The 12581-nt window shown below is 43.3% G+C and overlaps 1 protein-coding gene across 2 annotated transcripts in view; it reads left to right on the top strand.

Moving 5' to 3' along the window:
* The window catches only part of ORC3 (origin recognition complex subunit 3), a 78750-nt gene that overhangs the window by 36517 nt on the left and 29652 nt on the right, over positions 1-12581 (top strand). For both annotated transcript variants that reach the window (XM_054984624.1, XM_054984632.1), the window contains exons 10-11: positions 1053-1186; positions 3052-3115. In XM_054984624.1, coding sequence (XP_054840599.1) covers positions 1053-1186; positions 3052-3115 — 198 coding nt within the window. The remainder of the gene's footprint in view (positions 1-1052; positions 1187-3051; positions 3116-12581) is intronic.

The raw sequence follows: 12581 nt of genomic DNA on the forward strand, positions 1-12581 counted from the left end.
AGACTTAAATTTAATGGAGGCCTGTCCTTTGTCATAGCACTTGTATTACTGCCCTCCCCCAAATATCTTGAAATATCCTAAGACTGTGGTCCAGTGCTTACTTATTTGGGAGAGAGTCTCACTGAACCTAGTAGGTTTTAGTTCTGCATAGAATGGGAGACAGGATCAGGCTCTGTCTCCCTGCCCCCATTTGTAGGCACCCAATGAATGTTGCAGATTGCAGCCTGTTAAGGGTAGTGCTGGAGAACATTTGTTTCAGTGGAGGCAGAGGATGACCTACAGGATGGCCTGTAGTTCTGCTTCCCAATGTTAAATGAATGAAGAAGTTGCTCGGGGCAGCAGAGCTCTATATATACAGTCAAGCACTAGTACCTTAAACATATTGTTAGGAAACACTTAACTGTTTAAACAAGGACTCTGTCTCTCACAATACAGAAATGAATAAAGATTGATTGGCAACCAAGACTTGCTGATTTATCCCCTCAGAAGAGATAGTGAAAAGAAATAGTAAGGCTTCATATACTAAGATAAATTTTGTAGTTTTTAAAAAGATTTACAGATCAATCTTTTAACAAATTACATAGACCCCAGATGATATGTGATTTTGTTCCATAACATTGGATAGTCTTAGAGAATGTAATATGGGTGTGTGATTTATGTTTCAATCAGTTATATATACTTTAATGGGCTGAGTTGTTAAGCACTGTGTCATGCGAAATATTGCTATCTTAAAATTTTATTATTTGGAGTAAATAAATTTGATCAGCAGTGGATCAAATGTTGATTACATGTCATGGGGGAAGAAGGGGAATGAAAAAAGAAAAGATTGACTACTGATTATCATGAATAACATATTACATTGCTTTTTTATTATTTATAAAGGAAACATTTGATTCTACAGCCTGGTTCATAGCCGTACTAAACTGTAATCCACATAGTTTTAACTTGTTCATAATAATTCAGTATAACGGATTCATGTTAAGACTATCTAACAATCGTTGGCTTACTTTGAAAATGAGGCCTTGGAAATTCTATGTCCTTGTCTTTTACAGCTGTCTCTTTTGGAGCATTTTTATTCCCACCCTCTCAGTGTGCTATGCTGTGATCTCCAAGAATCTAGGAAGAGAGTAAACTTTTTATCACACAATCAGTGTGAAAACATTCGAAGACTGCCATCTTTTAGAAGGTAAAAGAAGAAAATTACTTAGTTGAAATTTTCTTAATATTCAGCTTTGTATGTGGTCATGTGTGAACTGTAATTGAGTTAAGATTTACTGTAAATGTTAAGGCTAGGGTTGCCAGGTACCCCTCACCTCTCGTCGGGGGCAGGGGGTTGGGGTTGGAGTACCTGACACTTACTTCATGCTTCACGAGGTCTTCATGCTGGCTCTTCTGAAAGTGACATCACCATGCCGGCCGTGCGAGTACTCCTGTGTTCTGCACGGGGCTGATTTGGCCCATTTGGGGCCAAATGAAACACGGAAATGTTCCCACTGGCGGAGAAAAAACCTAGGTAGGCTTTTTCTTTTGGCTTTTAGTTAGGATTTGTGGGTCAGGTTAGAGAAGGAAACCTATATTTATGAAGTAAACAAGCACCCTGTGAAGGACCTGTTAAATCTAGCTTTCTGGGTAGAGGTTCTATGACCAGAATCTATGTGAGGTAAGCCTGTAAGCCTGTCGTAGAAAGGTTACATTGAACCTTAAACACTGAGGAACTCTATCTAGAGAGAAAGTAATCAAATCTCCCGTCAGTGTTTGTGTTTGGTTAACCTAAGGTTCAATTTAGGTTGGGGAGAGGAGTATAATCTCTGGGGAGTGCTGTTGAGAGCTAGTTGTGTACTCCATACCAATTTTTCTACACTAAACCTTTACAGTGTAACATTTTTTGAAATTAAACTTTTGTTCAGTTCCATTTGTGTCTTGTCTGTCAAGTCAAAATAGCTGTGTGAAAGAGGTTATGCTTACCTCATAATTAAGTACCATATTATTTATGAAGGGTCACAGATAAGAACTAGAATTACCAGGTCCCTATATCCTCCCACTGGGAGGGGGGGCCTGGCACTTATCTCATGCCAGCAGTCAGATCTCCTTCATGTGCTGTCTCCAGTGCTTGTGCGATGACTTCACTGCCAAAAGTGATATCGTTGTGCCGGCCATGGGAGCGCTCCTTGTGCTTCGAGCGGGGCCAATTCGGCTCATTTGGGGCCTGCTGGTAGCGGGCAACTTCCAGGAGCTAGCAGGGCAAGGTGGCAAACCCCCAGGAACAGCACTCTAGCACTGGTGGGCACCTGGGAATCCTAGTAAGAACCCTTTAGGGAACACAAAGTTTACATTCTATCATTCAGTTAGATAAAGTTTGTGTCTCTCCTTTTTACTGACTGTGGGGAGGATGATTGGGATTTGGACAAATAAAAAGAGAGGCTAGAGTGTGGGATTTGGACAGCTGTCCAGAGGGCAGTTATTCCCCCATCTCTCTCCTCTCCTTCCTCCCATTCTCATCATTGTTGCCATCACCAGCCCTTCAGATCCAATCCCTCTACCATTTCTTGGGGGATTCCCATAGTCAGAAATAGCTTTTCAGGAGGTGCCGAGTACTGCAACAAAAAGTGGAAAGTAGTGATCTATTCTATGAGTAGAGTTCCATTGATAATATGTTTCCTTCCCATCTTCCTTTTCATCTGCTTGAACTTCCTTTTTCAAATTATTTTGAAGAAATTTCATGTCTAAGCTATGCAAAGTAAGCAAATATAAAATTGTTTATCTGGCATATTTTTTCTGAATAGAAAATGTAAATTCTATAATTCCATCTAGAATATATAATGACTTCCTCATGTGCAAGTAGAAAATGTTTAGTATCTTTCTCTGGTCCTCCTTATCAAAAGATTCTCTCTGAACAAGTAGAGAAATCATTTTGACATATAGCATGTCTAGTACATAAACTTAAAAGATTCCCAATGATTCAAAATACGATAATCATCTGATTTTCTGACGGAACCAATGTTTTAAAAAATACACTGTTTTACATTTTGTGTGTGTCCCCCTCCCCTTCAGGTTTGTGGAAAGCCAGGCATCAAAGAAGCAGACAGTTCTGCTGACAGACGATGCATGTTTAAAGGTAACTTAAATTTCGTTACAAAATTGAAGCAGTGACCTGTGTTTCAGTTTGTTACTCTGAAATATAAAGGTTATCTCCAATTACAGATTTATTCGTACATTTTTATCTTGCCTTTTGTCCCAAAAGCTCAGTGCAGCAAATATCATTCTTTCCTTCTCCATTTTATCCTTAGAAGTATCTCTCTGTGCGGTAAAATAGAAAAGAGTCCAGTAGCACCTTTAAGACTAACCAACTTTACTGTAGCATAAGCTTTCGAGAACCACAGTTCTCATAGAGCAGAACCACAAGTGACAAAAGGCACAGATTGGACACTTGTCTGCTTCCCTCAAGTTTTGATGGGAAATGTAGGCAGCTTGGCGGAATGTTGGACAAGTGACAGTTGAAAAGTCCATTGGACAGCAGTCGGAGAGCGAAGCTGCGAGACCAGGATGCCTACATTTCCCATCAAAACTTGAGGGAAGCAGACAAGTGTCCAATCTGCCTTTTGTCACTTGTGGTTCTGCTCTTAGTCAGATGCAGAACTGTGGTTCTCGGAAGCTTAAGCTACAGTAAAGTTGGTTAGTCTTAAAGGTGCTACTGGACTCTTTTCTATTTTGCTACTACACACTAACACAGCTAACTCCTCTGGATCTGTGAGGCAAGTTAGGCTGAGAGAAAATGACCGGCCCAAGGTCACCCAGTAAATTTCATGGCAGGCAGTGGTTTGATCCTGGGTCTTAGTGCAGCACTGTAACACACCACACAGCAGTTTCTCACAGCAAGTTTTCTTGATGCCTTTCATGTTATATATGATAATGTTATCCAAAACCTACAATTCAAAATGTATCTATATGTATTTGTGTGAGATGGTTGCATACAAACTTTAAAATGTTTTAATATCTTACCGTTGTTTATTGATTGATTGATTCAATTTTTAGCTCACCCTCCCTGCAAATGGGCTCAGGGTGGGGTACAATAAAATGCTCAGTACACAATAAAACATATAAATAATTTAAAAGCTAGAACCCACAAAATACATATGGAACAACATCTCAGATGGCGGCCCCCTCCAATTTCCCTCAGATGGCGGCCCCCTCCAATTTCCCCAATCATAATGTAAACAAAAGAGGGGAATGGGAGCCACAGTTAATAATATTCCAGTGACTGCACTTGTAGGGGGGACAGATGATTTCGTTGCCCCCCTGGCGGAAGACAGGAAAGCTCCTAAAACAATCCAAGACTGGCCTCAACCATACGCCTGGTGAAACATGTCTTAAAGGTTTGCCAAAAAGATATGCGGTCTTGGCAGGCCCAGGTGTCTTCCGACAGAGAGTTCCACCAGGTTGGGGCCAGGATTGAAAAAGCCCTGGCCCTGGTTAAGGCCAGCTGGGCCTCCCTGGAGCCAGGAACCATCAGTAGGTTCTTATTTGCCGATCTTAGTGCCATCTGGGGTACATACAAGGAGAGGCAGTCCTGCAGGTATGCTGGTCCCAGTCTGTTTAGGGCTTTAAAGGTTAAAACCAAAACCTTGAACTTGATCCGGAACTCCACGGGGAGCCAGTGCAGCTACTGAAGAATTGGAACGATATGTGCCCTGTATGGTATGCCCATCAGGACACGTGCAGCAGTGTTCTGGTCCACTATAATTTCTGTGTCAAGCCCAAGGGAAGCCCTGCATACAGCGAGCATGTGTATATTCCTCAGATCATCGTTTCTGCTTATTTCACCAGGGGTATGCACCTGAAAAATATTCGAGTATACCCAAAGTGGGAAAAATATTCAGATAAACCTGAAGTGGGAAAACAGTTCGGAATGACTCAAATCCCAAAGCGGCAAGCTGCTTTGGGATTCAGGTGTTTGAATTGCTTTGGTATGCTCTGTAAAGATTCGGAGCACGCCAAAGCTCAAAGACACCCTTCTGCTGCTCACGAGCGGCAAGAGAAGGGGCGCTTTCAAACGCCCCATGCCAGCTTTACTCGATGCCTTGAGTGAAGGGACATTTGAAACTGAAAGCTCACCAGTGGCAGGAGAAAGGGTGCTTTCAAAAGCCATGCACCAGCTTCACCCGATGTCTCGGGCAAAGCCAGCAGTGGGGTATTTGAAACTGACTGTGCCCCTTCTCCTGCCACTTACCAGCGGCAGGAGCAGGAGAAGGGGCGCTTTCAAATGCCTCGTGCCGGTGGGACATTTGAAACTGACAGCGCCCCTTCTGCCGCTCACCAGCAGCAGGAGAAGGGGCGCTTCTCCTGCCACGTTCAAACTTCCTGTCCTGCCACTTTTTTCTCCCATGGGAGGGAAAGGAGGGAACCCTCCTCCCACTCCCATTGAGGGGGGAAAAAAGCAGCCGGGCAGGAAGTTTGAAAACAAGCAGCATTTTTGCTGTCTGCAGTGCAGACAGTTAGAAAAGTACTATGGGAGCAGCTGCTGCCACTTTGCCCGAAGCTTCCCAAAGCAATATGAATCGCTTTGGAAAGCTTTGGTTTGGTATTTGCAAATCGGGTCAGCAATGCGGGGCCAAATTCTGGAATCCCAAATCTTTCTGATTTGGGCCCAATTTAGGGTTTTTTTCCTAATAAGAATCCCAAATTACATACCGCTATTTCCCCCCACTGTTTTTGAGCAAGCATTTGATGTGGGAGAGGTTTTTAGAATAAAACTGTAAAGACAAACTTGCTAGTTTTTTCATGCAATGACCCCTGTCTGAAACCTGTCAGAAGGATTTTAATTGTTTCATAATATATATGATAAATATAATACCTTCAGAGACAATTAAGTTGGAAATGTCTGTTTCGTGGAAAGAGAATTCATTGATTAGCTGCAATTACCTGTGTTTGGATAATGTTTCTCCGCAGACTGAGATGGGGGTATAGCTCCATTTCCCTCATTGCATATAGGATCTTTTGTTATCATCTGTATGAGACAAAGGAGAAGCAAACGTCCACAGGGCCTGCGGTTTACTTGAGGGAGTAGTGTATCTCCCAAACACTCTTGGAACCTCTGTAGTAGGAATTTTGTTAGAACACTAAGTTTTCATTTAGGACTACTTCTAATTAGTATACTGACAAATGAACTATGGATTTTCTAAGCTGTTAGTGTGTTTTGTGATTATTATTACTTTTTGCTGTATGGTTTGCTTTCTTATAAGGATTTTTCTGGTTGCTCAGTTAGAAATTAATGTATTTGCTAATAATTCTGTAAAGAAGATAAAGGATTGGAGCCTATGATTCTTTTCTGCCTTGCACTAGCGGAAGACCCTGTTGCACAAGCAGAAGGTTTCTTGCAGTGGACAAAAATACCACTGTTAGAGAAAAAGCTTCATAGGATCCAACACAAAGTTTATAAATGTTTTATTTCCCAAGAAAGGAAGACATTCTGACTACTCTACGGTCACCAAAATAATTTCTCCTCTAACGGAGCCAGTGTGGCATAAGGTCTAGTGCTAGATTAGGACTGGAGAGTTCAGATTTGTGCTCAGTTCTGAGGCTTGCTTGGGCCAGGAGCTCTCCCTTGGCCTAATTTATCTCATAGGCTCATTGAGATGATAAAATGTAATATCCCATGTCTATCACTCTGCATTCTTGGGAGGAAGGACTGGATGCAAATATGGTTAATACTGTAGTTAAAGAGCTGGGGGAGCAGTCCAAAGTTAGACCCGGAACTACATATGCCTGTTAATGGGACTTTAATCAACTGAAGTCACTTAGGAATGAAAACATTATATCTTTTAAATCTGCTTCAAATTTTATGAGAGGAATTAATGAAACGTCTGAATGCATAATTTATAGAGGCTCACTGAATACCCTGTTTTGAGTTCTAGCTGTGCCATCTAGAATAACATACCCCAAACAGAAGGTATCTAGATAGAGATGATTAAAACATGGTGTGTTCATCGTTGTATCTGTCTGTGCAGTCCCACATTGGGACTGTGCAGGCTGGCCTCAGAGAGAGATGTCGAACTTTAGAATCCCATGAAGGGGGAGCGCCTCCTCACAGTGTATGCGTGCCTCGTTTCTCACTGAAACAGGGTGGTGTGAGGCAGAGCTCCCCTCATTCCCACAGTTCTTCTTTCACCACCATCACTGCCAGAGCTTCATGCCTGAGGCCAGGAGCTATAGGACCACGCACCTAAAATCTGCCATATGGGAGAAGGTGCTATTGGGCTCAGACATCTTGGCAGCAAAGACATCTGTGCAAGAGCCAGTATCAGGATCTGATTGTTCACCCAGTCAACGATATCAGTTTCAATTTTGGATCCAACCATCAGTCATTCACCAGCCCCGAGGCCCTCGACTCCGAAGTGGCACCACTGTCAGCGCCTGTCTACCAAACGCTCAACTTCTCAGCCACCAGCAAAAAAACCCAAGACTAAAAGTAAACACCCGAAGCAGCCCGCCTCCACCTCGTCCCACTTTAGCGAAGACAGGTACCCCATGCTGACCCACACAGTAATTTCTGCTATGTCGATCTGTGAGGAGGACCTGATCACCATATGCCATTTTCACCCTGCACCCCATCTCATGCAGATGTAGAAGAGGCATTGGAGACCCGATCTTGGATCTGTTAGTGGTTCCAATGTTGAATCCATCCTCGAGACTGACTCCTTTACTACAGGCAGCGCCTACACCACCACCCTGGTCAATGCAACCACAGTCATTCCAATTGGGAAACTGGCAGGAACTCCTCCATCTTCTGCAGCAAGTGGCTGCCTTTCCCTCTTGTTTATGCTTCCGACCCTATCAGTTCCAAGTTCTCAGTTCCCAGCGCCTCTGCTGATGTTCTCTGAATGTAAGCTGAGGAGACTGCCTCACTCTCTGATATAGTATTGGAATTATTGTTGGATCCATCACCTGAAGAAACTGTAGGGGATACGGCTTCCTCATCTCCCATCTGTTTTCAGAACAGATTAAATGAATGGCCAAACACTTGACTTTGACATACCTTCTTCCACGCCAAAGCTTAAGAGCAAAGTTCTGCAGGTCCTTTATTTAGATTCTCCTGCTTCAATAGCCTTTTCTACAGAAGAGGACCTATTGGATATAGCGCACAACATCTGGGAAAAAGTTGTCTCAATGCCAGCAACATCAAAGAAGCTTGAAAATTTATGTAAACTAAAACAGCAAGACTGCAGATTTCTATTTTTGCACCCACCCCCCATCATCACTTGTGGTGGAGGAAGTCCAGGCTCACTACCAACATGGTTCACACTGAGCCCTGTTAGACAAATAGAGCCAGATGCTGGACACTTTGGGCAGAAAAATTTATTCATTTGCAGGCCTGGATTTCCACCTATCAGGTGATCATGGGATTGTACCACTTGTTTCTGTGGGAACACTTTACCATCTACCTGCAGGATCTCCCTGAGGATCATAAGGCTATCGCTAGGGTGTTGCACGGTGAGACTGTACACCTAACCAAGCAGCAGATGAATGCCAGCAAGCACACTGCTGATTACTCAGAAAGATCCATGACTACTGCAGTGGTGCTACACAGACTTGCCTGGTTAAGGTCTATTGCTTTGCCTCAGGATTTCCCCTTTGAGGGGCACTTTCTGTTCTCAGGAAAAAACCAATGAATCCTTGTCTGAAATGGAAAAGAATCAACAAACAGCCAGATCACTAGAGGTCACGGCACCATCTCAGCAATCCTCTTACAGGTGGTATTACCAGGGCCACCAACAACAGCAACAACAAGTGCACTACTGTACTCCACAATATCCTGCGCAACACTACTACCCACAGAGATTGTACCCTTCATCACACTGTCAGAGCTCCAAGAGACCTACTAAGCACAATCCCAGTTCCCTGGATCCTTATAACTGGGACAAAAATCTCTCTTCTCAATCCAGGAGTCTGAAGAGGCCCCCTCCATCTGCTTCAAAGATAGACTGAGCCTATTCTTTTCAGCCTGGCAGAACATCACTGATGATTCCTGAGTCCTTACCATTGTCATGTGAGTCCATAGATTACGTTTCAGAGAGCTTCCTTCTCTAAGCCCTCCACCAACAATCCGTTTGGATTGTTCAAGGAACTTGAATTGGCAATAGTTGACCTGTCAAAAGGAGCAATAGAAGTAGTCCAAGAACAAGGCACCTTGTTAGATTTCTACTCAAGATATTTCTTGGTACCTAAGAAAGACAGGGGACTGAGGCCCATTTTAGTCTTCCAGAATTTAAACAAATTTATTAAAGTTGAGAAGTTTGCATGTTAATGTTGTCCAAGGTTATACAATTATTGCAATATGGGGCCTGATTTGTGGCATTAGACCTTAAAAGACACCTATTTTTACATCTCTATTCACCCTGCACATAGGAAATATCTGCGCTTTATGTGCAGAGATGTTTGCTACCAGTACTCTGCATTGTCTTTTGGGTTGGCATTTGCCCCACGGGTATTTACAGAATGTATCTCTGTTGTGGTGGCACCCCAACCTGGACTATTGGTTAATGGTGTCCCACTCTGAATCACAACTAAATTCTCTTATTGAGATCACCACCCGTAACATGTCCCAGTTAGGACTGGACTGATTGTTAACTGGAAAAAGACTAGTCTCAAACCTACACAATGTATTCAATTCATTGATGCCAGAGTTGTTTCATTAGCAACTAAGGCCTTTTTACTGGAAGAGAGGATCTGAAAGTTACAGTCTTTGGCCCGTGTATTTGTTTCATATGTTTACAACCTGTGCTTATGATACAAAAGCTCCTCCACCGTTGTGGTTCCTTTTGCACGCTTAAGAATGAGACCCCTTCAAAATCAGTGTGTTAGAAGATTCAGTCCTCTTCAGCACTCCCAGGATGTAAAGTTCTCTATCCCCAGAGTGATTATCAGATCCCTTCTATGGTAGATACATAGTGACAGCTTAACAAAGGGTGTTCCATTCAGCATCCACTAACGACAGATACTCATCACGACAGATGCTTCTTTCCAGGAGTGGGGAGCCTATTGCAAGGACACCTCAGTCCAGGACACGTGGGACCCCTCAGAATCTGCCCTACATATCAGTATATTAGAGTTGCAAGTTATTCAGTTTACCTTTGTTTCCTTTGCAGGTCAACTGTACAATAAGAGGTTCCAAGTCCACATGGACAATACAATGGCCCTTTGGTACCTGAACAAACAGAGGGGCACCACCTCGCTAAAACTTTGTGCTGAAGCCTCAGCCATTTAGGAATGGGCAATACTAAAAAAGGTGTCACTCCATGCCATTTGCATAGCAAAACCAGACAATTTAAAGACAGACTCTCTCGGCAGGCATTTCCTGTCCCATTACAAGTGGACACTGTTGGACAAATCTACCAGTCTTTCAGTAATGGTGTTTTCTTTAGGTCAACATGTTCACTTCAGCTTCCAATGCTAAGGTGGAGATTCTTTGCACAATAGCAAAGAGCAGCAGCCCCCGGTCCCTGGGAGATGCATTTCAGATACCTTGGGTCCACAGACTCTTTTACACATCCCTCCCTCACTCTTCTCCTGCCCAAGGTCCTGTGCAGGGTATGGGAGTTCAAAGCACATTGTATTCTAATAGCTCCCGTCTGACCATGACACGAACGATTCTCTACCTTTCTCACTATGGCAGAGGGTAGATGCATACATCTACCACCAAAACCAGAGCTCCTTCAGAGGTCAAGTTTTTCACCACAATGTAATGAGGCTCAGGCTAACAGCGTGATTACTCAACCCTCCAGAGGCAAATTTTCCAGAGAAGTAACTCAGATCATATTAAATACCCGCAAGGTTTCTAATTGTACCTTATACAGCCATAAATTGAACTGGTTTGCTGCCAGGGTTGCCCAGAGAGGAGAATCCCTGTTTAACTGCCCCGTTCCGCTTTCCACTATTCTAGATTATCTAGTCTCCCTACCTGGAGAAGGGCTGATAGTTGCATCCATCAAGGTGCACTTAACGCCATCAAGGTGCACTTAACGAGCATATCTGCCTTCCATGAGCCTAGAGATAACAAAACCATTTTTTCACACTGTGTTTCTAAACAATTCTTGAAGGGACTTTTCAACACCTTTCCCATAAAGTCCATCCAGGTTCCACAGTGGGGCCTATTGCTGGTCTTATCAAGACTCATGCTCCCACCTTTTGAGCTGATGGCCTCCTGTACTTCAGTTTTTATTTCTTTGAAAGTAAGCTTCCTAGATGCCATCACGTCAGTTAGAAGGGTAGGGAAATTTACAGCCCTCAGATGTGGCCCACTCTTCATTCAATTTTATCCCGAAAAGTTCATCTTGCATACAAGTTTGGAATTCCTTCCCAAAGGTAGTCTCTAGGTTCCACATGTCCCAATGCATTACCTTACCTGTATTTTTTCCTTCACTAAGCTCTGAAGCTGAACAGGACACTACACAAGCTTGATGTTAGAAAGGCTTTATTATATCACTTAGACAGAACCAAACATTTCAGAAGGTCTAAATGTCTATTTGTTATGCTGGACCCCATAAGGGCCAAACAGTATCGTCCTAATCTCTCTCGAGATGGATAACAGCTGCAATTCAGTTATCTTATAAACAAGCAGGTATCTCCTGTCCAGTTTTGATTACCGCCCATTCCACTAGGGCTCAGGCCTCATCTCCTGCTTTCCTCAAGGGTGTTCCTATTTGCGACATCTGCATAGCTGCCATTTGGTCATCAGTAAACACCATAATAAAACATTACTCTGTGGACGCAAATTCGAGAAGACAGTTAGTAGCTTGTACAGCAGTCCTGTATTCCTTATTCAACTGACCAGCTCACCCCGCCTTCATTGGTGAGTAGCTCTTGATATTCCCAGTGTGGGACTGCACGGACAAATATGACAATGAAAATAGGATTGCACTTACTTGTAACTGTTGTTTGTTGAGTATCTGCTGTGCAGGCTCACATTCTCTCCTGCCCCACTGTGAGCTCTTTATTTATCCTGCTTGTAGCCACTCATGAGAATTGAGGGAATAAGAGGACCTCCACCTCACAAGACCCTGTTTCGGCAGGAAATGAGGCACGCATGTGCTGTGAGGAGGAGCTCCCCCCTTGCAGGGTCCTAAAGTTCAACATCTCTCTCTCAGGCCAGCCTGCACCTGCGCAGTCCCAATATGTGCCTGCAAAGCAGAAACTTGACAACAACAGTTACAGGTTAAGTACAACCCTGTTTTCCATTTGATTAGTAATCTGAAAAAGGTAGTATGTTTTAGAGAATTTGAGGGGCTGTTTGTGCTTTATTTTCTCTTATATGCACATAACTAAAGAACCAGTTACAAGAGCTTACATCCATAGCTGTGCAATCAAAACTTGGTTTTCATGTCTTGATCTCTTCTGTAACAGGCCCTGTGCCTGCACCTCCAGCCCCCCTGAATGTTCCTGGACTCTTTGGAATAGCATGAGCTGTGGCACTGGAAACGGGGGGGAAGGGGGGCGGGGTTAGAGGGAGTATAAGTGGAAATCACATTCATCTCTTTCTTGAGCAGAAATTCCCTTCTGCTTATGCAAAATCAAGTTTGGTTCTAGAT

The sequence above is a fragment of the Eublepharis macularius genome, chromosome 1, assembly GCF_028583425.1.
Source record: "Eublepharis macularius isolate TG4126 chromosome 1, MPM_Emac_v1.0, whole genome shotgun sequence".
Taxonomy (NCBI): Eukaryota; Metazoa; Chordata; class Lepidosauria; order Squamata; family Eublepharidae; genus Eublepharis; species Eublepharis macularius.